The sequence below is a fragment of the Gymnoscopelus braueri genome (genome assembly GCF_963280865.1).
Source record: "Gymnoscopelus braueri genome assembly, chromosome: 16".
In the NCBI taxonomy this organism is placed as follows: domain Eukaryota; kingdom Metazoa; phylum Chordata; class Actinopteri; order Myctophiformes; family Myctophidae; genus Gymnoscopelus; species Gymnoscopelus braueri.
This window is the reverse complement of record NC_137616.1, coordinates 12,033,451-12,059,699: the sequence shown is the minus strand read 5'-3', so window position 1 is coordinate 12,059,699 and position 26,249 is coordinate 12,033,451. Positions and strand designations below refer to the sequence as shown.

The following is a 26,249-nucleotide window of genomic DNA, read 5'->3' as shown; positions in this document are numbered from 1 at the left end:
TGATAAATACATTTTCACCTATAGTGACATGCCCAAAATAGAGATGCCAAGTTGAAAGAGGTAAAAAATATAGAGGTATAAATATTGTAGGGTGCATGATTTGCCTCTAGATTGGGAAAGCGTGCGCTCAAATTACTGATATACTAAGTAAAAAGATCATTCACCACTTTTTGTTTAGTTCTATATTGCATTAATGTGTTATAACAAAATCCCAAGGCACACTAGTGTGCCTCTGCCTTTTGGGCACCACTGGTTTAGAACGTTTTATTTTTTTTAAATCAGGGAAAGATGACACAAATGTCGATTTGTACAGCTTCTCTCATCACACGGTTTCTCAGCTTCATAGCCGATGGTGACAGTAGTAGTCCTGCAACCACAAATCCCTGCTGTTGGCCATCTTAGCAGCTCCACTGGAGCAATTGGAGATTAAGATGCCTGGCTTAAGGGCACCTTAAGGCAGTGGTCCTCGACCTTTTCAGGCCGTGAACTGGGGACCCCCACCCTGACAAGCACTTGGAATTGTAGGAGTTGGGGCATTACATTTTGTTTGACTCGGTTCCACAGATAAATAATGTGAAAATAGCAGATGCTTTCCAACGCTTACCGCCGCCGACGTCTGTGCGGTGGAGAGCTACCTTTAATGACACTTGTTGAGGAAGAGTAGCCTGGTAAACCCCCCTCCCTCCGGAAATCTCATTTGCATTTGATTTCAGGAAGGAGTCTGGGATTGCTCAGGGAGTAAAGCTGCCCGGTCCGCTGCGTGTTAGAACCAATCAGCGGCTGCTAGGGGCGGGATCATCCAATCACCTGCCTAGTAGCTTGAAAAAATTAAACGCCGTCTGTCATCGATTCTGCGACCGGAGTCTCAGATGGAAGTAGGCTGTGAAACAAAATGTGTGTCGCAAGCTTCTTCCATTTGACGGTGTCAGGTTAGAGGAAGAGGGGAGCATTCCTTATTCCCTTCACCCACCCAGGATTTCTTAGCCACGGTGTGTATGAACTTCTGTTCACAAACCCATTTCTCTAATCTTTGCCCTACCACTGTGTCCATGCGAAGTACTACATTCGAGAAATCAGTCAGCATCTTTGCTTTATGTTGAGAGTTGAGGGTTTTTCCACATGGGGAGCGACACTACTGTACATCTGTGTACTGGCTTGGATCTGTCGGGTTGCACAGCACTCCTTATGTGAAAACATTTACACACCAAAAAATCACTAAATGTGAAAAATATTTGGGTTTACTTCCTTGGCCTACTGGCAGAAATATGGCATTTTGAAAATCGGCGAGATTAACTGTGGACACACACACACACACACACACACACACACACACACACACACACACACACACACACACACACACACACACACACACGCAGACCCTCTTCTAGACGGCTGGCCCCGTAGGTGCCATGCCGTAAAAAACTAAATAGCAGCCAGCATTATTCATTGGTCTCCCTAAGTGTGAGGCAGACTCTTTAGAGATCACAGGCTTTGTATTATCATATCTAGATGCCAGCATTTTCACAGGGTCATTTTCATTGACTTAAGCCTTTAAGCTTAAGCAAAAATAGTTGATCTACAAGCTTGAGCTTGTAGATTTTAGCTATTTTTGAACATTTGAAAATGTTTGCCTATATACGACATGCCCAAAATAGGCACGCCAGGTTGAGTAGTTAGATAATATGGCCAAGGGGTTGATGTTAGCTAAGAGGATAGATTTCGGCGCCAGCTGCAACCCAGCAGGGGCGGATGCTTAGGCATATTTAGAACCGTTTTAAGACTGATGTTTTGGTCCCCTCTCACCCTCACTCACAGTTTAAAAAAGATTACATAATAATTGTTCTGTTCGCATATCATGCACGTGTTTAGGCCTATGACAGTGCTGTCACGTTCCGAGGACTGCGGCTAAGCAGTCTGTACGGCTAAGAGCCTCTCTGGTTTGTATGTCGCGCATAGTTACAGAGATGAACAATTCACCGTCTTGCGTGTTGTTTGCAAAACAGTCCACTTTGTGCACTGGGAGCGGCTGACTTTTGGCTTTGCTTTGCCAAGTGAACCACCAGTGCCGTGGACTCGCTGGAAGCAGTCTTTCGAGACATATTTAATGGCTCTCGAGTTCACCGGGATCAGCGCAGCTTGCAAATGTGCCAGACAGTACAACAAAATTAGTAAATTACAGTAAGCGAGTTTAGCCAATCATGATTCGCAGTTTTTCAACATGGCTGTGTTGACACCAACAACAACTAAAGAGGCTTGCTTGAAATATTGTCAGGTTGTTGCATCAGTGTCCGTGGGTCCTGTGCCACCCGTACTGGAGCTGTCCAATTATAAAGGTGCTGTAATACTGCATCTGTCTCCAGGCCCGGATTAAGGCACAGCCTGACGCCTCACGGGGCTGCTGCCCAGGGGCCCGAGACTCCAGGAGGCCCTGCCGGTGGCCCGCAAGCACCAATAAATCATGCAAATTTTCATTTTGTTTAATTTTTTCTGGACTGCACAATGCCACTTTCTTATCCATCCTGTGGCCGTGTGTGCATGTGGGCAGGCAGGTGTCAAACAGAGAGCGTGGGCAGTGCACAAGCTAGGCAGGCTGATGAACTGCTGGGGCCAGATGATCAATCAAATATATCTGAAAAAGAAAGGTTTTACGTGATGTTTTCACTATAATTGGCGATAAACTGTTGGCAGACCAATGTTTCACATTTCTTAACAATATCCAATCCCTCCAAGAAAATGAAATTCACTCTTCCAAACACTGGCAAGATTACTTTGCTGAGGGAACGGTCCATTTCAAAGAATTAATTAAATGGAAAAGGAACCTCGCACACGTTTTTGTTGACATTGCCTTACAAATCTACTTTGCCAGTGAGCAACCCTTCAGGGTCTGCATTGTCTGTGCTTTGTAGTCTAGCTGACTGCATTTTATGTGATGGAAAATTGGCCTATTTTCCATCCCATTCAGCCTTTGTCTGGTTATAGATTAATAAATAAATGCTTTGTCTACCGTCTATGATGCTGACACACTTTACTCGAACAGACCACTGTTTGCGGGGAGGAAACTAAGAAACCTGCAGTTCAATTCAATTTCATCAAAGTGCCAAATCCCAACAAGTTGTCTCAAGACACTTTACATACTGTATAGAGCAGTGTCCCGACATTGTCCCACCCTGAGCAAGCAATTTTTGACAGTGGCAACGAAAAGAAGAAAAAAAAACGTCCCCCTTAACCCATTAAGACCGGGAAAGCATCTGTCATTTAAGATTACGTTTATCTTGTAGATCTGCAATAAAAAGAAAAATCATGAACATTTGTGCACATTTTTTAATATATTTTTATTTTTATTTTTAAAGCAATCATTTGTAACTCAAATATTTGCTTCTGGGGATTCTACAAATGTCTTCTAAATCCTTATATTATTGCAACTTATGTTGCTATAATCAGTGATTCTCAAACTTTTTCATGACAAAGACCACCCAAAATTATATGAAATTCGCCGCGGACCCCCATCTCAAAATATGTTGTTCCAGGGACCCCCAGAAGCAAAGATTTGAGTAAAAAAATATGTTTTTGTTTCAAAAAATATAAAAGATTTGCACAGATGTTCCAAGATTTTTGAATCGCCAAAGTATAAAATAATGGTTATAGCTCAAATCTAAAATCTTAACGGGTTAACAGGAAGAAACGTCAGCCAGACCCAGGCTCTAGGGTAGACCCAGGCTCTCAACCATGTCGGGAGGGGGAAAGAGAGCGAGAAGGAGAGACTGAGAGGGAGATACAAGCAAATACAATTACTAGCAATAAATATAATAATATAAGTATAAGATAGTATATGCAATTGACCACATTCATACGGTGGCCTTGCATCATATTGGGGGTATCAGTTGGGGGTCCCACTGCCTGAAAATTACGTGAAACCAAATAGACCACTGTGTGAGCATGGACAATTGCGGCCCCACTTCTTCTCAACGTCGGGTCTAGCCCCCCCCCCCAAAATGGACCTCCTGATGGTCTGTAACTCTGAGAGTGTACGGACACTCTCAGAGTTAAATACAGTAAACACTGAGGATTTTACATTGTACATTTTGTATCAAAGGTCTGGCCTAATGCATAGCAAACTCCTTGAAATGAAAAAGGTTGAGAACCACTGCTTTATATAATTTCTTCCTCTTCTCTTTCTCTGTTTTTCTCCATCTCTACTGTTATCTCTCTGTGTCTTTGTGTCTCTTTCTTTCTCTCTCTCTCTCTCTCTCTCTCTCTCTCTCTCTCTCTCTCTCTCTCTCTCTCTCTCTCTCTCTCTCTCTCTCTCATATATATATCTTCCCGTATTCCTCATCCCATGAGCTCAACAGGCTTCCCTGTAGTCATTCTCTAATTGGCCAAAGTGTTATTTTTAGTTTAAATAAATAAATAAAATGACGGCGACATGAAAGCTAAACAAAGTCCTCAAGGATGATTTCATCAGCTTCACTTTCTGTATAATATGAGCGGTGCGCTCAGAACTTTTCATTTTAACGAAACATTAAAGGTTATTCTTTCTTAAAATAACTCGTGGCAAGTTTTGCTGAAACGAGGGTGTTGAAAGTCAGAAAGTTCAGAGTTCTTCATAAGACGCGGGCGGTGACGGTGTCGACCATGAAAGAAGCGGTGTGGCTTTGAACGACCACAAAAGCAAAAAACGCGCCGTCTGCGGTGTTTGGATAACAGCTGCCTCTTTAGATAAACCGCTGACAGAAATGTCTGTATGCTTGTTATTTCCATTTATGTGGATGCGTGCGTGCGTGTGTGTGTGTACTTGTATTACTATTGTGAGGACCAAATGTTCTGACAAGCCTGGTAGAATTTGAGAAATTGACATTGCGAGGACCATTTCCTGGACCTCACAAGCTAAATTGTTGTTTTATGGTTTAAAAAAAGATTTTGGGGGAGATAGGATTACAATTCAGGTTCAGGGGTTAGGATTAGGCATTTAAAGGTTAGGTTTAGGGGTTGGGGTTAGAGTTTAATAATACAAGCCTATCTGTGTGTGTGTGTGTGTGTGTGTGTGTGTGTGTGTGTGTGTGTGTGTGTGTGTGTGTGTGTGTGTGTGTGTGTGTGTGTGTGTGTGTGTGTGTGTGTGTGTGTGTGTGTGTGTGTGTGTGTGTGTGTGTGTGTGTGTGTGTGTGTGTGTGTCTGTCTGCACACATGCACGCACTGAATGTGCATGAGAGAGCCAACACAAGCCGGTCTCTGACTCAATACGCCTTCATGTTTTGCATGAAGAGCTGAGAGCGGTCCAGGGGGTCTCCAGCTAAAGGTACTGTAGCTGCATACAATCTGTGTAATATCAGATTTTAACATTGGCTATTCAAAAATAGCAGATCTACAAGCTCACAGCGGGTCACTTCGTGCCGTGCTGCGAACTTGTACATCTCTTTTTGAAAAATCTTGAATAATTTTTAAAGTTTTTAATATTGATTTTCTCTTCTGCCGGGGTCCCTGGCACAAAACATTTTCAGATGGGGGTCTACGCCCAAAATACATATCAATTTGGGGGTCCTTGGCACGAAAAGAGTTTGAGAATTACTGATTTAGAAGACATTTGTAGAATCAGCCTCAGGTCTTAATGGGCTGGAACAACCGACGGCAGTTCGGGTTCGGCTGGGCTCCCTGAACCGGAAAAAAAGAAACGGTGGACAGACAAATGTCATTTCATACTGCCACCGCACACTTCTGTGGCTCGTGCTCACGCCTCGCGCTGTCTGTGGCGAGTGCTCAAGCAGTGCGTAGTAATGAATATCAAAGAAGTGGGGGTCCTTGACATAAAAGGTCGAGAATCACTGCTCTACTCACATTCAAACCTTGTATGCGTATGCGTGTGCGTATGCATGTGCGTGCGCGCTTCATGTGCATGACAGAAGCAACACACGCCGCTCTATGACTCAATATACCTCCTGTATTCGATGTCGATTCCAGTGTTTCCGTTGTGTATCCCCCCCAACACAAACTCTACTTCCATTATCTCCCTCCCTCCAGCGGTCGGAAGAGGATTCGTCATCGGCAGCTGCCAGTGAGGAGGCCCCGTGTCCCCCTGCGACCTCCAGGAGCAGCGGTCAGTCTCTGAGCCCCCGGCAGCGCCGCGCTCAGCAGCAGCAGCAGGACCAGAGAGCGGCCAGGCCCCCTGCGTTCTCGACGTTCCCCGCCGGCCCTCATGCCCCTCACCCGCAGGTTTGGACGACGTGAACATTTCACAACACGATGTTATTGTGGCCAAAATATTTGCGATAAACGATGTTATCGCGATAATCAGAATACGCTTAACCCATTAAGACCGGGAACATATGTGTCATTTTTAGATTTCTTTGGGCTATTCAAAAATAGCAGATCTACAAGCTCGTAGCGCGGCACCAAGTGCCTCGCTACGAGCTTGTAGATATGCAATTTTTGAAAAATCTTGGAACATTTGTGTAAATCTTTAAATATACATAAATGTGTTTTTAAAGCGAACATTTGTAACTCAAATCTTTGCTTCTAGAGGTCCCTGGAACAAAACATTTTTCAAATGTTCGCTTTAGAAAATATATATTCAAAGATTTGCACACATTTTCACAATTCTTCACAAAATAGCCGAGTGCCGTGCTATGAGCTTGTATATCTGCTATTTTTTAATAGCCAAAGATATCTTAAAATAACACAGATGCGTTCCCGGTCTGAATGGGTTAAAGACTCGAAATGACTTGAAATTACACTTTTGATAACCAGCATCCATATTGTCGGGGGAACATTAGCCAAAAAATTGTAGATCGACAAGCTCACAACATGTGTGGATCTGCTATTTTTGGCAAAGAGCGGTCCAAGCACCAGAGGGTCCAGTGTATAGGGACAATTTCAGGATAAATTTAAATCTCCACGGTATGATTATTGTGAGCGTTTAATTAGCGATAAACGGTAATAACGATTGTCGTCCCATCTCTCTCTCACCCGCAGGAAACCAGCCACACTGCCTCCGCGGTCCTCATCGCGGTCCTCACCCTGGCCCTGGCCGCGCTCATCTTCCGCCGGATCTACCTGGCCCACGAGTACAAGTTTGACTATGACCTGTGACCTCTTTGCTCGCCGGGGCCCCGCTTACCCGCAAAGCCAGTAGCATTGCCTGTAAGCCCTATATAGCTTTCCAGTTTAACCGCTTCTCCTCCTGCTATAGTTCTGCCGCCGCCGCCCCCCCCCGACCGGACCACCACAGACAGTCTTTTGTTTTTCTACACCGAAGCCAGACTGAAGCCTGGCTTTAAAAAAGAAAAAAAAACAGACGGCTTTGCCCCCTTTATTAAACCAGGCAACGTTTGGGCGTTGCAGACATTCTCTCTCACCCGCTCGAACCATGTGCGGGAGGCACTTTCATTCCAGAGGAGGAGGAGGTGCCGGTTGACTCTACGTGAACCCCCCTCCATGGAGGCCCAGGAGGTGGTGTGTTTTTAACCACTTAAGCCCTATTTTATATAGAAAAAGCTTGCGTAAAATAGCCCGTCTACAAGCTCACGATGTGCGTGTCAAATCGTGAGCTTGTATATCTGATCGTTTTTATTTAAACTTTCGAAAAATGGTTCAATAATGTTCTCCTACAATGTTCATGCCTAAAATAGGGGCGCCGGGTCGAAGTGGAATCATCGTAAATTTGCTCTAGAGTGTCCTGCATTTTCTTTTTTTAATTAATGAGTCATGTTTGTGGTTTATTCAACAAACATTGCATCACTATCCTTCTATGTCCTTTTAGTTTTTTCAGACGGTCATCTTTATTTGGGTTTGCTGCTTGCTCTCCTTATTAAATTAAAACTGTTAATTAAAACTGTAATATAACTTGAACAATTAAGTTTAGTGAATATCAGGGGGTATGGGGTTTGGTGGTGAGGGCTGTTGCAAGATTTTCTTTTTTTTATTACGCAGAAATATACTAGTGAGTGGTTTGAGTGGTTCTCAAATTGGGGTCCAGGGACCCTCAGGGTTCCTTGAGGGGGTTCCAAATGGACCCTCACAGGTCTATAACTCTTGACAGGGTATTTGTACCTTCTCAGCGTAATGGTGGTCCTCTGGGAGAAAAAAAAAAAGGTTTGAGAACCACTGCTGTAGACTATGTGTGCAGGATGTGTATCGTCCATCTACCTTATTGATTCTGTGTTGGGGCCGCACTCGGTTCACTGCATTGTGGCATGCAGTGTAGAGATTTCCCATAAGTCCCCATTGAAGGGAATATGATCTTTCCCGAGTGACTCTGTGCTGGCTAAATCTGCTTACCGAAGTATAAAAAAAAAAAAAAAGATGAGAAAATGTGCTTTGAAGTGTTCATCACCACAGCAGCGCTTAGTAGTGTGACTGCGTATAAGGGCCCGTTTGCACTGGTAGAAATTAATGAGGCTTTAGCCAAAGATAGATTTCTTTTTTTTGCAGCGTGAATGGACAGATTCAATGTGGCCCCGAGGACATCCGCTATACGAATGCAAGGGTGACATTGGCAATCTTAAAGTGGGTCCGTCCCATGACAGGAAAGTCCCGACGGCCGACGTTTGCCACGGCCATAACGTGCGCTGTCACGAAAGTGACCTAAAACCAAGAGATGGAACCCCAATTTTACAAATTATTTTTTTGTCAATCTTGATGAAGATATGACTCAAAGGCCTAAAATGTAAATATAATGGCTAATTTGATTTCCAGATGCAAATCTCTCCTTTTAGTCATCACTTCCTTTTAGCCATGATTTTTTAATTCCTCCCGCCCTCCCCCCAATAATTCATTTTATAGTTTGAGTTTATAATTGCCGCATCTTTATTTTACCAGTGCAATCCAACCCAGTGACTATATATAACTGCTCCCTATTTGTGTTGTATTTCCTTTAGGGCTTATCAGTCTAATTGATGTCAATGCAAGAATAGCTGGGAAGCAATTTAATGTTTCACATTGTAGCCTGGAGTCTCTTGACTCCAATTTAGAACATGTACAACAACATGGCTGCCTTCAAACAGCCCAGACCAGTGGTTCTCAAAGAGGGGCCCAGGGACCCTCAGGGATCCTTGAGGACGGTTCCAAATGAACCCATACCGGTCTGTAACTCTGAGAGCGTACTCATTATGGTCCATTTGTACGCTCTCAAGAGTTATTTTGGGTCCTTTTGAAATGAAAACGTTTGAGAATCACTGGCCCAGAGGTACTGTAGCCATAACACTTTACCTGTAGAGGGGAACAACTTCATCTGTGATAGACCTACACAGTACACTTATTATGTTTGTCATTGTACTTGAGCCATGTGTTATATCTGCATATTGTCCAGGTATTTTATTCAGGGCATGGGTGAAAAAAAACAACACACACACACACATTGCAAACGTGCATTTTATGAAGGTCTTTATAATATATATTGCTGCCTTCTCTCTCTCTCACACACACACACACACACACACACACACACACACACACACACACACACACACACACACACACACACACACACACACACACACACACACACACACACACACACACACTAGAAAATAAATGACTTTAATAAAATATAATGATTATATTGTCAGTGTGTTATTTGTTGATGTTATGTTTCGAAGTTGCTTCGAATCTTTAAACATTTGGTCCTTTTGAAGAGAGCATGCAGACAGTGCTGTGTAATGCAGTGCCATGTCTGTGTAATCTACTGTTTTTTGGGCGGTGTAGCCGCCCCTATAAGTGGGGTTGGGACACCTCATTAGTACACCCTTCGCTGTACTGTGATTGGCTTATACATTAGTACACCCCTACATTAGTACATCCCTAGCTGTACTGTGATTGGCTGACTATTCAGCACTGTGATTGGCTAGCGAGACACATGATGAAATCAATAACCTATAAATAGGACTATGCACTTTAAAAAAAAAGTGAAAAACAAAACACTTTTTTTAAAGTGAAAAACAAAACACTTTTTGCCAGACCCAAGGGGTCGGGCTTACATGAGGCTTTGTACCTGTTTCGTCCATACATGGGCATGGTCCATTTGTCCCCCGGCCCCAGCCAAAAAAAGTCTGTCCCCCTTTCGTCCATACATGGGCATACACAGGCTGACACGCCATGTGAAGTCCGGCTTAGCCGTGACGTAGTGCATGTTTTGTACCTGTTTTCTCCATACATGGGCATGCCCCCTTTGTCCTTAGGCATGCCCCCTTTCCTTAAGCTCCAGCCATAAAAGTCTGTCCCCCTTTCGTCCATACATGGGCATGTTTTGTACCTGTTTTCTCCATACATGGGCAAAAAACAGGTTTTGGTCACTTTGTCCTTAGGCCCCAGCCATAAAAGTCTGTCCCCCTTTCGTCCATACATGGGCATAGACACAGGCTGACACGTCATGTGAAGTCTGGGTCTGGCAGAACCAGGTCTCCTGGTCTTGTTTTTAAAAGTGAGCTTCCATCACTGTGATGACCACTGTGATGACCACACCGCCCACTTCACACTGGGTGTGATTTATTTTATTTTATTTAAGTGCCAGATCCCGCAACAAGTTGTCTCAAGACACTTTAGGCTCCACATATATAGGGCAGAGAGACGATGGTCACCCCTCCCCCCACCCCCATCAAGAAAGGAGAAACCGGGGGGCACGGTGGCACAGTCGGTAGTGCTGTCGCCTCACAGCTAGAAGGTCCTGGGTTCGATTCCCGCAGGGGACGCTGTGGGCGCTGGGGGTGTGTTCTCTCCTCCGCGTCATCAGTGCCCATACCCTAGGTGGGGTTGGCGAAAGGGCCTTTCTGTGTGGAGTTTGTATGTTCTCCCCGTGTCTCCTAGGGTAGGTACCCTCACAAAAACATGCAGTAATCCTGGTCACTATACTGCCTCCCCCTGGCCAGCCGGGGCGCCTGATGGAGGGGAAGGGAACTGGTTGGAATAACGTGTTCCTTCCACGCGCTACGTCCAACCAGGGAAACTCTCCCCTGTCAGGTGACAAGAAGGTCAGTTGGCTCTCATGCATTGAAGGAGGCATGAGCTCGGCCCTGGCCTCCCTAGGTTGGCAGAGGGAAGGTAGTGCCCAGGATTACATAGACAATTGGCACTGGGTGTAAAAAATAGGGTTACAAAATCGTGGGATAAAAATTTAGAAATAAAAAAAAGAAAGGAGAAACCTCAAACAGAACCAGGCTCCAGGGTGGCACTGACTCACTGAACAGTCATCTGCCTTGACTGCAAAGAGAGAGAGAGAGAGAGAGGGGTATGAGATGGACAACAATCAAAGTGATGATTGTGTAGAGTTTGTGCATGTAGCCAGAAAAAAATCACAAAAGGGACAAGGAAAACATTTCAAATTGCTGCAGCAGCTCCACACACTCTTTGAAAGTTTGTTTGGTTTTCATATTTAGCTGACTTTTGAATGGCATCCAACACGCTGAGCTCAAATTCTAGAAAACATGATTTCTGACTTGCTATTACCCACAATCCACTGAGATAGGCTATACTTATAGTTCCATGTGGGAGACCTCAAATGGTTTTGAGGGGAATCCTGCTTGACTTAAGCTTAATGATGATGGTTTCTCTCAGCGCCCAGGGAGAGAGCTCCCCTAAACTCCAAATGAGCACCAGTTGGCCAACGGCATTCACTTACAATTGATTGATTGAATACTTTATTAACAGTTTGCAGGAAAAGAACAGAAAGTACAGCTCCATGCAAAAGGATTAAACCCAAGAAAGCACTATGGCTTGTTTCCATTGGGGTCCTGTGTATTCAATTCATCAACAAAATAATGATAGACAAATCTACATTTCTGGTGATAGGCTTGGACTTTTTTACAGGGGCCAGTTACTTGTAAATTGCAGCCACCTGTGAGTGCTCGTTTAGAGCGGTTTTGAAGGAGAGCAAGGATTCACACTGTTTGTATGACTGTTGGTAGCAGGGCATTCCACATTTTGGTGGCATAGCACCAGGACCCCAATGGAAACAAGCCATAATGCTTGCTTGCATGGGTATAATCCTCTAGCAGACCTTGTATCGTGGTGTAAACTAACTAAGTACATTTACTGTGCTGTACATAAGTAAAATGTTTTGGTATTTTTACTTTAATGGAGTATTTCATACTTTTGGTACTTTAGTACATTTTGATACCAATACTTTTGCACTTTTACTCAAGTAAATTTTGAATTCCGGACTTTTACTTCTAACAGAGTATTTTTACATTGCATTATTGATACTTTTACTTTCCCCACCACTGCCTTGTATTGACCTAGTAATTTCCTGAGCTTTTTTTGGGGCAAACTACTAATAAAGTATTCAATCACTCAATGCAGTAGAACGAGTTCAACCCCTTGTTGGAGCCAAATCTGGGTTGAACCGTGGAGGGTGAAGAAGAAGGTGGCATGTGCAGGGCATCAGCAATAGCCTAGCCCTTGCCTGGGCTGCCTACTACAAATCCCTGGTATTACGTCAGGATAACTAAGTGAGGAGGGTGCCCTCATAGCCCTGGCTTGTCTGCTGGTCCTGATGCTGCGGAGCGGTCCATACACTAGAGCCGGATCATCTCTGCGAGCGGCAGCCGGCGCACTGGTTCACTTTACCATGCGTAACATCACACCTCCGCCTCTGACAAGGAGATGGTTCAGCGCGAAAGTGCTTTGTTGTTCGGGTGCCGACGCCGTGGTGTGGATGTGAAAGGATCAGGGCTCTGACCGCTGTCCTACTCCTCCTCGCTCGTTCGAGGACTGTTGTCGAAGTTCTCCGTCTGATAATGCCATATTATACCAGGCTTTTGTTTTTACTCTTTTGCTTGATTGTCATCGGGGAGTGTCGAAAGAGCAGGAGTCGGAAGAAACGCTGGTCCGCCGCGGCGGATTCACACAAGACCGGCAAGTAAGTTTCGGTTTGATAGTCTCTAATAATTTTTCTACAGCCTCCAATATAAGGTCACCTTCATCATAGTAGGATATACGTTTGGTCCTTTTGATACAATGTTGCAGCGCAACATATCAGTCACATTTTGTACTTAAGTAAAATAGTATCAATACTGCAACGTAGAAATAATCTGGTAAAAGTCTGGTAATCAAAATTGACTTGAGTAAAAGTACAAAAGTATTGGTATCTAAATATATTAGTGCAAAAGTAAAAGTACTCATTATGCAGGTTTTCAAATGAAAAAAAAAAGTATAAGAATCTTTTGAAAATAGCCGATCTACAAGCTCACAATGTGTCATGCAACGCATTGTGAGCTTGTAGTCAGATCGCTATTTTCAAATGGGTGAAATGTAGGGCTGAAGTGGGTAATGTATGTTTTGTAATAATAATCCAAATCTACAAAGTAACTAGTAACTAAAGTTTTCAAATAATTGTAATGGAGTAAAAGTACAATATTTGTCTCTAAGATGTAGACATGTAGTGGAGTAGAAGTAAAAGTACTGAAAATTGAAAATACTCAAGTAAAGTAAAAAAAAATACCTCAAAATTGTACTTAAGTACAATACTTGAGTAAATGTACTTAGTTACTTTACACCTCTGATATCTTGACTAGCCTAATGTTAGGTATAGTAATGTAAAGGTGAGTGAGTTGTGCGCAAGGATGTGCTTATCCAAAGCGCAGAGATGTTCTCCACTCTGCAGGCAGCTGATGGAGTATATAGCCTACATACTGATCTTTGACTGCTTGTAGAACATACTGTACATGAGTACATCCCACATGCAGCAGCAAAGATATGTAGGAGATTAAATGTCATTTACGTTTATTTCCCCGGGAGCCTCACACAAATATGGAGGGAATGTGATGATACTGTAGTTTTGATTATTTCTTTTTTTGAATGGGTTAAGATGTCTATTTCTGTCACTGCAGAAAGACAGCCCGGGGTTACAGTGGGGTAATACCATTATTGTAGGCCTAATCTAAATGTAAAATGTGTGATGTTTCTCTGAATTGAAACAATATGATCCCATATTATATTCCCTAAAAAAAAACGTTGTTTTGCTTTATCTGGCTACTTTAGTGTTCTACATTGTAGGCTTATAGCCAAACAATATATACCTATGTATAGCCATTGTGCATGTATAATAAAAGTATAGCCTAAATCAGGGGTCTTCAACAAGGGGTCCGGGACCCCTAGGGGGTCTTCAGAGTTACTACAGGGGGTCCTCCAAACCTTAGTGTGATAGGATTCTGAGGGGAGTGAGGGGGGAACATTAGTCAAAAATAGCCGATCTACAAGCACACAACACCTTGCGGTGAGCTTGAGCTTGTAGATCGGCTATTTTCACTATACTGTATATATATTTGCACCTTTCTTTGGTATTATTTGACAATTTGGCCAGTTTACTGTTGTGAAAAAGCAATGTTGCACATTACAATTATATACAATAAGCAGTGGGGGTCCCTGCTTCATCTCTCTCTCAACTAAGGGGTCCTTGGGCTGAAAAACTTTGAATACCCCTGGCCTAAATCATTTTTGCTTTTGTAATTCACAATGTGTATAGACACTTGTTTCTCAAGAAAGAGCCAATGCAGAAATGTTCACTGTGTGTCTCCACCCTCTGGTCAGCCCCCTCTCCAAGAAGACGGTGGATGGAACCAAAGTTCGCAAGACGAAGACGGAACAACTGCTCCGTGTGGATGACCATGACTTCACCATGAGGCCAGCTTTTGCAGGTAAATAGCCTACTCCAGTGCTTCTCAACCTGTGGGTCAGGTCCCCACAAGATTTTTTGGGGGGGTCTCCAGCGTGACAATTTAAGGACTTTTAAGACCTTTTTAACACCTACAAAAAAAAGACCATTACTGCATCAAAAGTAATCAACAAATTATACTGTAAAAACTAGTCGATCTACTGTACAAGCTCAGTCACCACGCCTCGCAACGTGAGGCGTTGTGACTTTGTAGATCTGCTATTTTCACAATATTTATCTGGACCCCTGGTGGGCCATGGACCAGACATTGAGAACAAAATGGTCTACTCTATTCTGGGGGAGAACATTTGGCCGATCTACAAGCTCACAACACGTCTCAATGTGACCCGTTGTGAGCTGTGTGTAGATCTGCTATTTTCGGCAGAGAGATTTACTGTAGAGGGAAAAAAGTATAGAACCTTGGGGCAACCTATATGTTTTTTTCAACTTGGTGTCTCTATAGTGGGCATGTCATTCATTATTGGCAAAGATTTAAAAATGCTTTATAATACGTTAAATCGGCTAAAACAGCCGATCTAGGCGGCCTAGTATAGAGCCCTGGGGCACTCCAGTCAACTAAGTAACTGTATTTTCGCTGTGCAACATAGTCGTAGTACGACAAAGAATGAAATAGGGTTTAAGTGGTTAATTTCTGCCAGGTCATGCACAAAAAAATATTGCATTATGATAATAATGTGGTCGTCTGAGTGAAATATTGCTCGTCTTAGGTGGCCGGTGGATGGACGTCACAAACGTAACATGCCCATATTTGGAGACCACTTTAAACTAGATTTGAAGGCTGCGTAGCGGCCTGAAAATCTAGTTATGAATAATCTTTTCAGCTCTGCACCTATGTGCCCTCGTAGAGTAGTTGGTGTAACTACAAACTAATACACCAGGGGTGGGTAACCTTTTTGGGCACATGTACACTTAGTCATTTTCCAAAGCTGGCGTGTCAGACAGTGAAAACCACCATTGCGTGTTATTATAGGCTGCTATAGGTAACACAAGCATAGAATAAGTTAGTAATTTTACCTCTTTCAACCTAGTGTCGCTAGTTTGGGCATGTCATTGTAGGCAATAATTGTAAAAAAAATATATATTTAAAGAAAAAGAAAATCTAAATGTTTCAGAAATAGCTAAAATAGCTGATGTACTAGCTCATCAGACCTGACGAAGTCCCACACGGGTTGAAACGTTGTCGCCTTCATAAAACTGTTCTACTGGGAGCTACAGAACAGTGTGCGGAGTTCCCTTCTTCTCCATTGTACGTATTTTTGTTCAGCACCTGTGCAATTTCTGTTGAGATGTGCGTGCTTCCCTCTTGGACTCCAAGCTCACAACAAGTCCCGATGAGACACGTAGTGAGCTTGTAGATCAGCTATATTTGCTATTTGTTCTACAACAAACTACATACAGTATAATAAAACCTAACAAAGAAGGAGTCTATAATTTAATACAAATAATTCCCTAGTAAAGACCGTACCTTCAACCAATGAATCAGCTTGGGTTGTATTTATTGAACATATAAGGACAAAAATGCAATGCTAAAAACAATGAATGAATGAGGGAGGAATGAAGGGTGATGAAAGGACTGTTAGACTGAGGGCAGAGGGGGAGAGGAGGCGAAGGGATGCATTAGTGGAGGAGGTGAGGTCCGAGGGAAGAGTAGCCTGGGACCAGACGAATCTGCCGGTGAAAAAAATAATAATTGCCCTCGGCGATTTGGGTCTGGCACCCATAGAGGTATGATATAACTAGAGGGCGGATTGCCCCGCCCCCAGCTATCATTTCAATGAATGTGCTCAGTGGCGTTTTGAAGCACCCGGAAGTAATAATAGGAACCAATATGGAACCAATATGAACCAATGAAATCGCTCCATGCGTCGTGACGCGTCGTGAGCATGCGCACAAAACGGGAGACGCACGCGCAGTAGCATTTAAGTGCATTCTCAGATTTGACCACCAGGCTTGGCCGCTTCAATGTTCTACCGTAGTTCTGGGGGCTTGCTGTCACCGCTCCGTTGTGAATCCATTTCCTGCTCCCAAAGTCTGGGGTGACCAATCAGGGCCCAGTATTCAAATGTGGGAGACTGTAATTGGTAGTTGGTTGTAGGTCTAACCAATTGCATCGAGAGCCATTGTTTTGATCCCACCCCCTTGGGAAAAAAACGTCCTCATATAGAAGCACCAGACTCATCTCCACGCAGTGATATAGTCTGGCTACGCGAGGCTAGGGTAAGAGGGGAGAGGGGCGGGCAATGAAGGGATGGGGTTGAGGAGGGGGTGAAGGGGTGTAGGAATGGGATGATGGGTGGGGGGCAGGGATGATTATGGGGCGTCGGAGGGATGACGTGATCGAGGGGCAGGTGAGTGAAGGGGCCAACAAGGGGTAAAGTGGTTTGGGTATAGGAGAGGAGGAATGGATGGTGAAATTGGAGGGTGCCATGACATTAGATTCCGACGGCCCATTATTCTGTCCCGTTCGTCCGACTGGCCCCATTATAACTAACCCTGTCCCCAACCCTAACCTCACACTAACCTAATGGTCGGAGTTACGAGTGGACCCAGGGATAGAGGGCCGAATGGGATGGTGGAGCTGGGAGATGGAGGGAGGTAGGTATGAGAGGAGGCAGGGATGAGGGGATTGGGGGGGGGCGAGGGGAAGTAAGGGCAAGGGCATCCCCTTTACTAGGGAGGTAGGTAGCAGGAGAGGCAGGGAGGTGGAGAGAAGGGGACGAGGGGCCGAGGCACTTGAAGTTTGTTGGTTCCGAGGGGCACAACCCCTGAGTAATTTGGCTTTGGGGTCCGAGACTCCGCGATGACTAGGATGTTCGCAGACCCCCCTCAGGAACCTGTAGAAAAGGATAGCCGAAGAATGCATAGAAAAGAAGAGGAAAGGGATAGCTTAATAATGCATAGAAAAGAGGAGGAGAACGGTTGGAGGAGGGATGCAAGAAAACGGAGCGCAAATGCAAGTGAGCACAGCGAGGTATTACAACCCTTGATTGGCCTGAGAGAAGGAGATAAATACAACCCTTGATTGGCCTGAGAGAAGGAGATAAGGGAGTAGCTGTGATCAAAATATTGCAATCAGGTGATCTTGGGAGGAGTTGATATCAGGCCGATTGGAGGTGATTACGAGGGGGAGGAGATTGTTATCAGGTGCGGTCTTCCCTCCTGAACCGACGTAGTACCAACCAGAGCTGTGTAAGAGAGTTATGTGCACTAGCGTTGACTCCCATTGTAAGAATGGAAGTGCTCTGTCTTTCTCAATGAGATATAGTTCCAATGTTTGGAACTATAGCCCATAGCAGCCCGCTTTGCGGCGAGATCAAAGCGTGACGTTACTCTCTCTTCTACACTCTGGTACCAACTACATTAAACGTAACATAATTTCTGACTATCTGGGGAGAAAGCTTGTATGCCTGTCAAACCATCAAGGTTAATAATGCTTGTTTTTGATTGATTGATTGACACTTTAATAGTCCAATCTGACCACCTGGAAGACAAAAAAGAGGTGGTTGCCCACCCCTTAACTACACTATGGTGAGTTTACTAAGAAATATGAAGCCATGAATATATTGTTTGGTGTAAATTATCCAGCTAAATGATCTATACTCAAATTCTAGAAATCTGTCATCTCATGACAAGCTCACACTCACAGCCACACTGTTCTTGAGCTGGTGTAACACTGTACCTTACTGCTGTCTGTAAAATACGGAGTGTTAATTTAACTGAGGGACCCGTAAGGGTCCATTTGGTTACATTGCTTGCTACAGTCTCTGAGTTACAATGAGGATTATCAGGATTTTATTGCCAAATGTTTTTGGTTTTAGTGTGATAGAACAAGAGAGGTATGGGCCAGCGTGGAAGCAATTGGTTTTGACGTGTAATTTAAAATCATGCAAGGACAGTAAGGTTGCAGGGATTGAGGCTGCAGACTTCTTGGTTTTGTGACAGTCTCTCTAGCATCTGCGCATGCTGTAGTAAACACCACACTCTCTGGTAGTAGCAATTCTACCCTGTCTACTATTTTGTTTTGTATCCCTGCTCTACGCCTTGCATAGCACCCGCTGCCGGGATTTAGAAATATAAATCTTATTAGCTGAAGTGAAGGATATGTTGTGTTCTCATATCTTTTGCCTGAGCGCAAACTTGTTCGCACCACGAGAGGAGGGGCTGAGATAAATGGATGTCTCACTGTGAATGTTCTTGTTGCTGTGGGACTGACAGTCTAGGTTTGTGCGCCGGTATCGTGTCGTGTTGCTAAAAATAGCACATCTATACAGTATGCAGATTGGCTATTTCGCGCCCGGACGACACCGGCGCGCAGACGCGTATAAATCAGGCTTAGAAAGTAACAGATGAGAGACACAGATCCCTCTAGGATTGACGTTGTTGCATCTGGCTTATCGGTGAAGCAGACAGCTCTGTTTTCCTCTGCATCATGCACTTTGTCTGGTTCAAACACATTCTGAGAACTTGACTTGTGTGAACGACCCCCCCTCTCCCCGGTTCCTTAGAACTCAAACAATTTGTGTGTGTGTGTGTGTGTGTGTCCGTGCACATGCATGTCTGTATGTGTGACCAAACGATTTTGCACTTTTGGACAAAATATAGATCAAAACATTGGTAATCGGTGGTCTATAGGACAAGCGTTCCCAAACTTTTCAGGCCGCGACCCCCCAAAATAATCATATTTGAACTGGGGACCCCCCATTCCGACAAGCACTTGGAATTAAAGGCATTAGTTTGACTCGGTTCCACAGATAAATATTGTGAAAATAGCCGATCTACATGCTCACCACGCCTCGCACTGCGAGGCGTTGTGAGCTTGTAGATCGTCTATTTTCACAATGTTTGGCAATTTCTAATGTAATATTTGATCATTTGGCCAATTTAGTATAAAAAATGTCTTCAAAGTCCTTAAATTGATACACTGTATACACTTATTACTGTATGTTTGTTTGTTTACTGTTGAGTGAGAAAACAATGTTGCACATTAAGCGAATCATCTGGGGACCCCCCAAAATAATTTGCCCAGTTTGGCAACCACTGGTCTAGGACTCTCCTAAATCGGGATTCGGCATTGGAGCAAAGAATCCAGCATTGGCCAGGCTCTAGTCTTAGCCTATCGGCGGAGAAGAAGAATGGACAACTTAGTCACGCAAATCCCACACGTTTAGAGCACTTTGTCGTCCAATTATACATAATGAAACAGCTTGGTTGTGAATCCTTATCCTGAAGAACACACGTTTGTTTGTATTTGTTGCTGTTGTTGTTGTTTGTTTGTCTTGTTCATTGTTTGGTTCAGATTGTGCTGCATTCTGCTGTGTGCTACAGAGAGCCACTGTCAGTGGATGAGGCTTCATTATCAACTGTGTGCAGGTGCAGCTGGGAATGTTCTCCAATCCATGGTGGAAGAAGTATTTTTACTTAAGTAAAAGTATACCAATACTGCAATATAAAAATGATCTGTAAAAGGCTGGTGTTCAAAATTTTACTTGAGGAAAAGTACTGAAGTATTGGCATCAATATACTAAAAGTAATAGTACTCAAATTTGTCCGAATGTTGTGAAAATAACAGATCGACAATGAAGATTGGCTATTCATTTCGAATACCGGTATCCAAAGTATAAAATAGAACTTAATTGGTTGATGCATGTTTTGTATTATTAATCTAAATCTGCAAAGTAACTTGTAACTAAAGCGGAGTAGAAGTATAAAGTATTGAAAAATGGAAATTCTCAATTAAAGTAAAAGTATCTCAAAATGTTCCTTAAATACAGTACTTGAGTAAATGTACTTTGTAACACCACTGCAATCAGAGCACATTTACCATGGCCAACAAGCAGTACCCTCACAGTGGCATGGCACTCAATCTGGGAACCCATCGCCAACTGAAAATGAAAAACAGCGCCCTCTGCTGTTTGTTCTATGTCTGTTGGCTCTGGGCGGAAGAAAACGTAGAGCCAGAGCGCAAAGGAAACCGGTGTTTTGTATGCCTTCAGCGCGTCACTTCCGGTTGGTGCGACTATGTTTTCATTCCCACTAACAATATTTCTACACGGAACACTAACACCACTTCTCCCAGAGAACATCGATCGTTTTGGTTATAAGCCCACTTGTTTCTATGATGAAAGAGTAAGTTAAAATGTGAATATCTTTCCGAGGCTATGTTTGTGATTGTCTTCAATCTGTCCAGTGTTGACTAGCAGAGGACATATTACAGTCACTAATCCATTGACAGAGGAGCAGTTCTAGGTATTTGTCAGGAGTTCCTGAAATCAAATGCAAATGAGATTTCCGGAAGGGGGATGGTTTACCAGGCTAGAACAGATCAGCATCGTTATGTGAAATAGATGCTTTCCCCCCCCCCATCCTGTTCTCCAAACACATCTTTAGATGCTGCATGCTTTATATCTTTACATTGTAAAGGACTAAAACCATGCAGCATCTAAAGATGTGTTTGGAGAACAGGTTTAACCAAGTTTAACCACTTTAACCCTAGTTTGTACTTCGGCTATTCAAATATAGCCGATCATGACGCACTTACAGACCTGGTATGTTTTAAACATTTAGAAAATTATATAAAAACAAAAAATATATATCTTCAGAAGTGGCCAAATACTGTGGCCAAATACATTGGCCAAATGAATGTGGGCGTCCTTGAACATGAACATGTTTAAGAAGCACTGCTTTAACAACACAGAAGGCACTGAGGAGTAAGTCGACTTCATTGTAAAGTACCATCCTAATCTGTGATATTTGGTATTGTACTGTCTGTAATTCCCCCAAGGGCTTTCCCCAAGGGATTTGCAAGCTGAGCTGCGCTCCGAGTTGTTTGTGCATGAAGTGAGTGAGCTGTGCCACGATAACTGGCAAGGTGGAGACAAATGTATTTCTCCACATAAGGCTCTATTTTTTTTATATCTTGAGGGCAAAGCAGTGATGATGGTGGTGGTGGTAGGGAGGGAGACTGCAGAGCCTGTAGCCTGGAAGAAAAGCAGGCTTTCTTCCACACAGAGGATAACAGCTCAGTGTACAAAGATAGTTAGATTTAATAGTACATTAAGGCAGTGGTTCTCAAACCTTTTCATGTCAAGGACCCCCAAATTGATACTTATTAGCCCGCGGACCCCCATTTGAAAAGATATGCCAGGGACCCCCATGAGAGAAGATTTTTACGGCTCTAGCAGTGATTCTCAACCATTTTAATTTCAAGGACTCCCAGTTTGACATGCATTAGGCTACGGACCCCCATTTAATGGCATTTCTATCTCTTGGACCGCAATTTATATTGTAAAATCAATGTTAATTTAACTGTGTACAAACGGAACCAAATGGACCCTAACGGGTCCATTTGGTTCCATTTGTTCACTCTCAGAGTTACAGACCGATAAGGGTCCATTTGGTTCCTAATCCTAACTATCCATCATTTAGCTGGAACTCCCTCAAGGACCCCTGGGGGTCCCCGGACCCCACTTTGAGAACCAATGCATTAAGGCAGTGATAAAAAATGTCATGCCAAGGACCCCAAAATCTCATTGACCCCCATTTGAAAAGGTTTGGTGTCAGGGAGAGATGTTTGTTGTTAGATTAGATTTTATACCAAATTCTCCATGTACTGTAGGTGGAGAGAGAAACCTATGATTTCAGCAGTGATTGTTATACATTCTCTCACTGGGACTAACTTCTATTTTGGGCATGTTGTTATAGGCAAAATATACAAAGTACTGTAGCTTATAGTGTATAAAATAGGGCTTAAATGGCTAAACTGTTCCTCGTTTTGCTGGGGACCCCCTGGAACCCCCTTCAGGACCCCTTGGGGTTCTGCACACCATTTTGAGAAATACTGCATTAAGGAACTTATATTTGCACTATACAACCATCACAAACACTAAACAAACAATATGGAACTGCATGTCATTGTAGTCACTGACTGGTTCTCGATGTCAGGACCAGATATATATCTGATTTCTTTTTTTGTCTCTGGGACCCCAGTTTACACTGTACAATCAATTAATTTAGGACCATTTGGTGGTCCTCTGACCACGTACTGTACACATACTGTACATTAGACCAGTGGTTCTTCTCAACCTTTTCAGGCTGTGACCCCCCAAAATAATCCTATTTGAACTGGGGATCCCCCACCCTGATAAGCACTTGGAATGTAGGAGTTGAGGCATTACATTTTGTTTGACTCGGTTCCACAGATTGAAAATACAAGCTCTGTGAGCTTGTAGATCAGCTATTTTTCTTTTTTTTTGTCATCTGCGGACCCTTCCAAAATCACGTGGGGACCCTCAGATTGAGAACCACTGCATTAGACATACAATGCAGCATGTAGGCCAACGTCATGTCATGTCATGTGACACAATCATCTATAACATACACAGTCAGCATTTAAAGAACTATGTTGTTATGGAGGAGCAGTATAGAGACAAATGGTAAACACATTCCATTGGATTAGAAGAGCGGAGAACCGAGAGCAGGGAAGCTGCTTAAGTCTGATTTAGTTGCGCGACAGGCAGTGAGCTTGTAGATCTGCTGTTTTCCATGCGAGATGCGACGCACGACTAAGTATAAGGTTTTAGAATTCTATAACCCATGGCAACACGACACGTCACACCACACTGGATAAATGTCAAAGTTGCAGTAAAGAGATATTTTTTAAACACGAGTTTAGCTGCTTCCTGTTCCACCCCAGATTTCAACCCAGGTCTCCGGCGCGAGCGCTGAAAATTCTTTACCATTCACAACGCATTGCGCTTGTGAGCTTGTAGATCGGCTATTTTTGGCAAAGAGATTGGGTGTAGATAGAAAAAAGCGGTCCATGTTCAGTTGTCCGTTACACTAAATACAGGTTTTAACCCATTAAGACCGGGAACGCGTCTGTGTGTCATTTTTTTATTTCTTTGGGCTATTCAAAAATAGCAGATATACAAGCTCATAGTGCTATGAGCTTGTAGATCTGCTATTTTTGAAAAATCGTGAAAATATGTGGCAAAATCTTGGATTATATATTTCTTTAAGCGAACATTTGTAAAATATTTAGTTCCAGGGACCCCCAGAAGCAAAGATTTGAGTTACAAATGTCCGCCAAAAAAAAGAAAGAAATTCAAATATTTGCACAACCTTTCATGATTTTTCAAAAATAGCAGATCTGAATAGCCCAACGAAATCTAAAAATGACACACAGATGCGTTCCCGGTCTTAAAGAGTTAAAGCGGTTAATGTGTGAAATTCTATTCACAGAAATGTGAGGACAGAAATAGACATGACTTTGCATGATAAAAAAAACATCCACTGAATAAAATCCCAGAATGCAGCATATTGTGTCCGTCGGGTGGAAACCTTGTATGTCCAAAACTGTTGCTTTTCAGCAATTGTAAGCTTTGAGCTGTGAGCTGCTTGTATATCTGCTGTTTTTGAATAGCCAACGCTACTATCTCAAATGACACAGACGCTTTCCTGGTTTTAATGGGTTAATGCTTTTCATTGGTTCAATATTGTACAACAGGGGTCTTCAATGTTTTTCAGGCCAAGGACCCCCTAGCTGAGAGAGAGATGAAGCAGGGACCCCCCTCTATATTGTATAAAATTGTGTTTTTATACAATAAAAAACGTTTTACTTGGTCTGCTGTTTTTTCCCTCTACACCAAACCTCTTTGCCAAAAACGCCTCGCAGCGCGAGGCGTTGTGAGCTTGTAGATCTGCTGTTTTTGGATATCTTCAGAAAAGGGATGCTAGGGCTCAATTGGTTCATGTAAAAACACATATTCTATCACACAAAGATTTGGCGGACCCGCTATTGTAGCTCTAAGGACCCCCTAGGGGTCCCGGACTCCCTGTTGAAGACCCCTGTCGTACAATGTACAAGTGTAACCACTTTCACGTTCTCTTAAAACGAATTCCAAAACGGCTAAAATAGCAGATCTACTGTACAAGCTCATGACGTGTCGCATAGCGAGGCGTTGTGAGCTTGGCAATCGGCTATTCTTGCTGCCTTTGTGTGACACTGTAGTATGACAAAGAAGGGCATCGATTTAACCCATAAAGACCTGGAACGCATCTGTGAAAATTTTAGGTTTGAGCTAAAAAGCATTATTTTACACTTTGGCTATTCAAAAATAGCAGATCTACAAGCTCGTAGAGCGGCACCGAGTGCCGCGCTACGAGCTTGTAGATCTGCTATCTTTGAATATATATATTTTTAAAGCGAACATTTGTTCTCAAATCTTTGCTTCTGGGGGGTCCCTGGAACAACATATTTTGAGATGGGGGTCCGTGGCCCAATACATATACATTTTGGGGTCCTTGACATGAAAAGGTTTGAGAACCACTGAAATAGCAACATACGTTTTTTCAAAAAACTCTTAGGATTTAGAAGACATTTTGTAGAATCGGAACCTCAGGCCTTAATGGGTACAAAAAAAAACACAAAGTTGAAATATGGAGATACAAGGTTTCTGCCCGATAGCGACGAAATACAAACAGAATATTGTGTCACATGGATGCATATGGATTATCTGGATTTGTTTTCTCTCGTATGCCATGTTTACTGGTAATTCCCTTTGAAAGATTAACAGATTGTGTCAAATGATGACACACTCGCTTTCTCACAAAGGCAGTGCTCTGCTACAGGGTACTACACTATACATGTATGGATGAGATTATAATAGTAATAACATTTTATGTGTATAGCACCTTATATATCAGTAAAAAAAGTATATCAAATAAAGCAATACAAATAAAAGCAAAAATAAAACACAATAAATAAAAAAAAACTAAACACAGTCATGAACATAAAAGAACAAATAGACATCAATAAAAAAATAAAAGCAAAAGCAATAAAACCTAACACATAGTTTTACACATAAAAATACAACAAATAGTGAGAGAAACAAAGATAGAAGGATCACAGGAAGGCTAGTCTATAGTGTATATACATCAAGTCTTTGAAGCCCTGTTGGCCCTGGGCATGTGAGCTTGTAGATCTGCTTTTGTCGCTGAGTGTTTGCCTATTTTTGCCCAATGCATGTTGACATGCCTTGATGGTATCTGATAGCCGCTATGTCACCTTGATTCATTTTGTTATTTTCAAGATTATTCCAAATATTTGGAATAAATATTTAAAAATGAACCGATCTACAAGTTCACATTGCATCGCGACACGTTGTGAGTTTGTACATCTGCTGTTTTCGAATAGCAGATATAGGGTTAGCAAAATAGGGTTTGTGCTTAAAATAACACATTTTGCCGGGGACCCCCTGGAACGCCCTCAAGGACCCCTGGCGGCCCTCGCACACCACTTTGAGAACCACTGCTTTAGGCGGCATTTTGGATTAATTAGTAGAGAGAAGCTTTTCGCTGCAGACAGAGAAAAGGGAGTTGCCATAATCTACCCGTGATTAAATAAAAGCATGATGAACTGTTTCAAATTTGGCTTAATTTTTTTAGAGAATTTTCTAAATTGAAAAAGACATAACTGCACGCACAAGAAGCATTGTGAGCTTGTAGATCTGCTATATATATTTTTTTTTCACAATAATGCTGTCACAATATTGATATCGAGGTATTTGGTCAAAAAATCTCCCAGCTCTAC

The 26,249-nt window shown here is 42.9% G+C and overlaps 2 protein-coding genes and 1 long non-coding RNA gene across 4 annotated transcripts in view; 2 read left to right on the top strand and 1 right to left on the bottom strand.

Moving 5' to 3' along the window:
* ube2j1 (ubiquitin-conjugating enzyme E2, J1) overlaps nt 1-7,607 on the top strand; it is a 35,505-nt gene extending 27,898 nt beyond the window's left edge. Inside the window, exons 8-9 of the mRNA XM_080452407.1 lie at nt 6,016-6,207; nt 6,967-7,607. Coding sequence (XP_080308533.1) covers nt 6,016-6,207; nt 6,967-7,083 — 309 coding nt within the window. The 3' untranslated portion in view covers nt 7,084-7,607. The remainder of the gene's footprint in view (nt 1-6,015; nt 6,208-6,966) is intronic.
* Nucleotides 7,608-9,304: 1,697 nt separating this feature from the next.
* Nucleotides 9,305-9,553, bottom strand: LOC308102614. 2 transcript variants are annotated; one of them, XR_013934674.1, is made up of 2 exons: nt 9,464-9,553; nt 9,305-9,395 (listed from the first exon to the last, which is right to left on the bottom strand). It is a non-coding gene; the product is annotated as an uncharacterized lncRNA (long non-coding RNA). The 2 variants fall into 2 exon arrangements; XR_013934675.1 differs by having other exon boundaries at nt 9,478-9,536.
* A 3,169-nt stretch (nt 9,554-12,722) lies between these two features.
* Nucleotides 12,723-26,249, top strand: part of LOC308103953 (gamma-aminobutyric acid receptor subunit rho-2-like) — a gene marked incomplete at both ends in the record, with an annotated part of 33,673 nt that continues 20,146 nt past the window's right edge. The window contains 2 exons of the mRNA XM_080454177.1: nt 12,723-12,844; nt 14,515-14,621. Coding sequence (XP_080310303.1) covers nt 12,723-12,844; nt 14,515-14,621 — 229 coding nt within the window. The remainder of the gene's footprint in view (nt 12,845-14,514; nt 14,622-26,249) is intronic.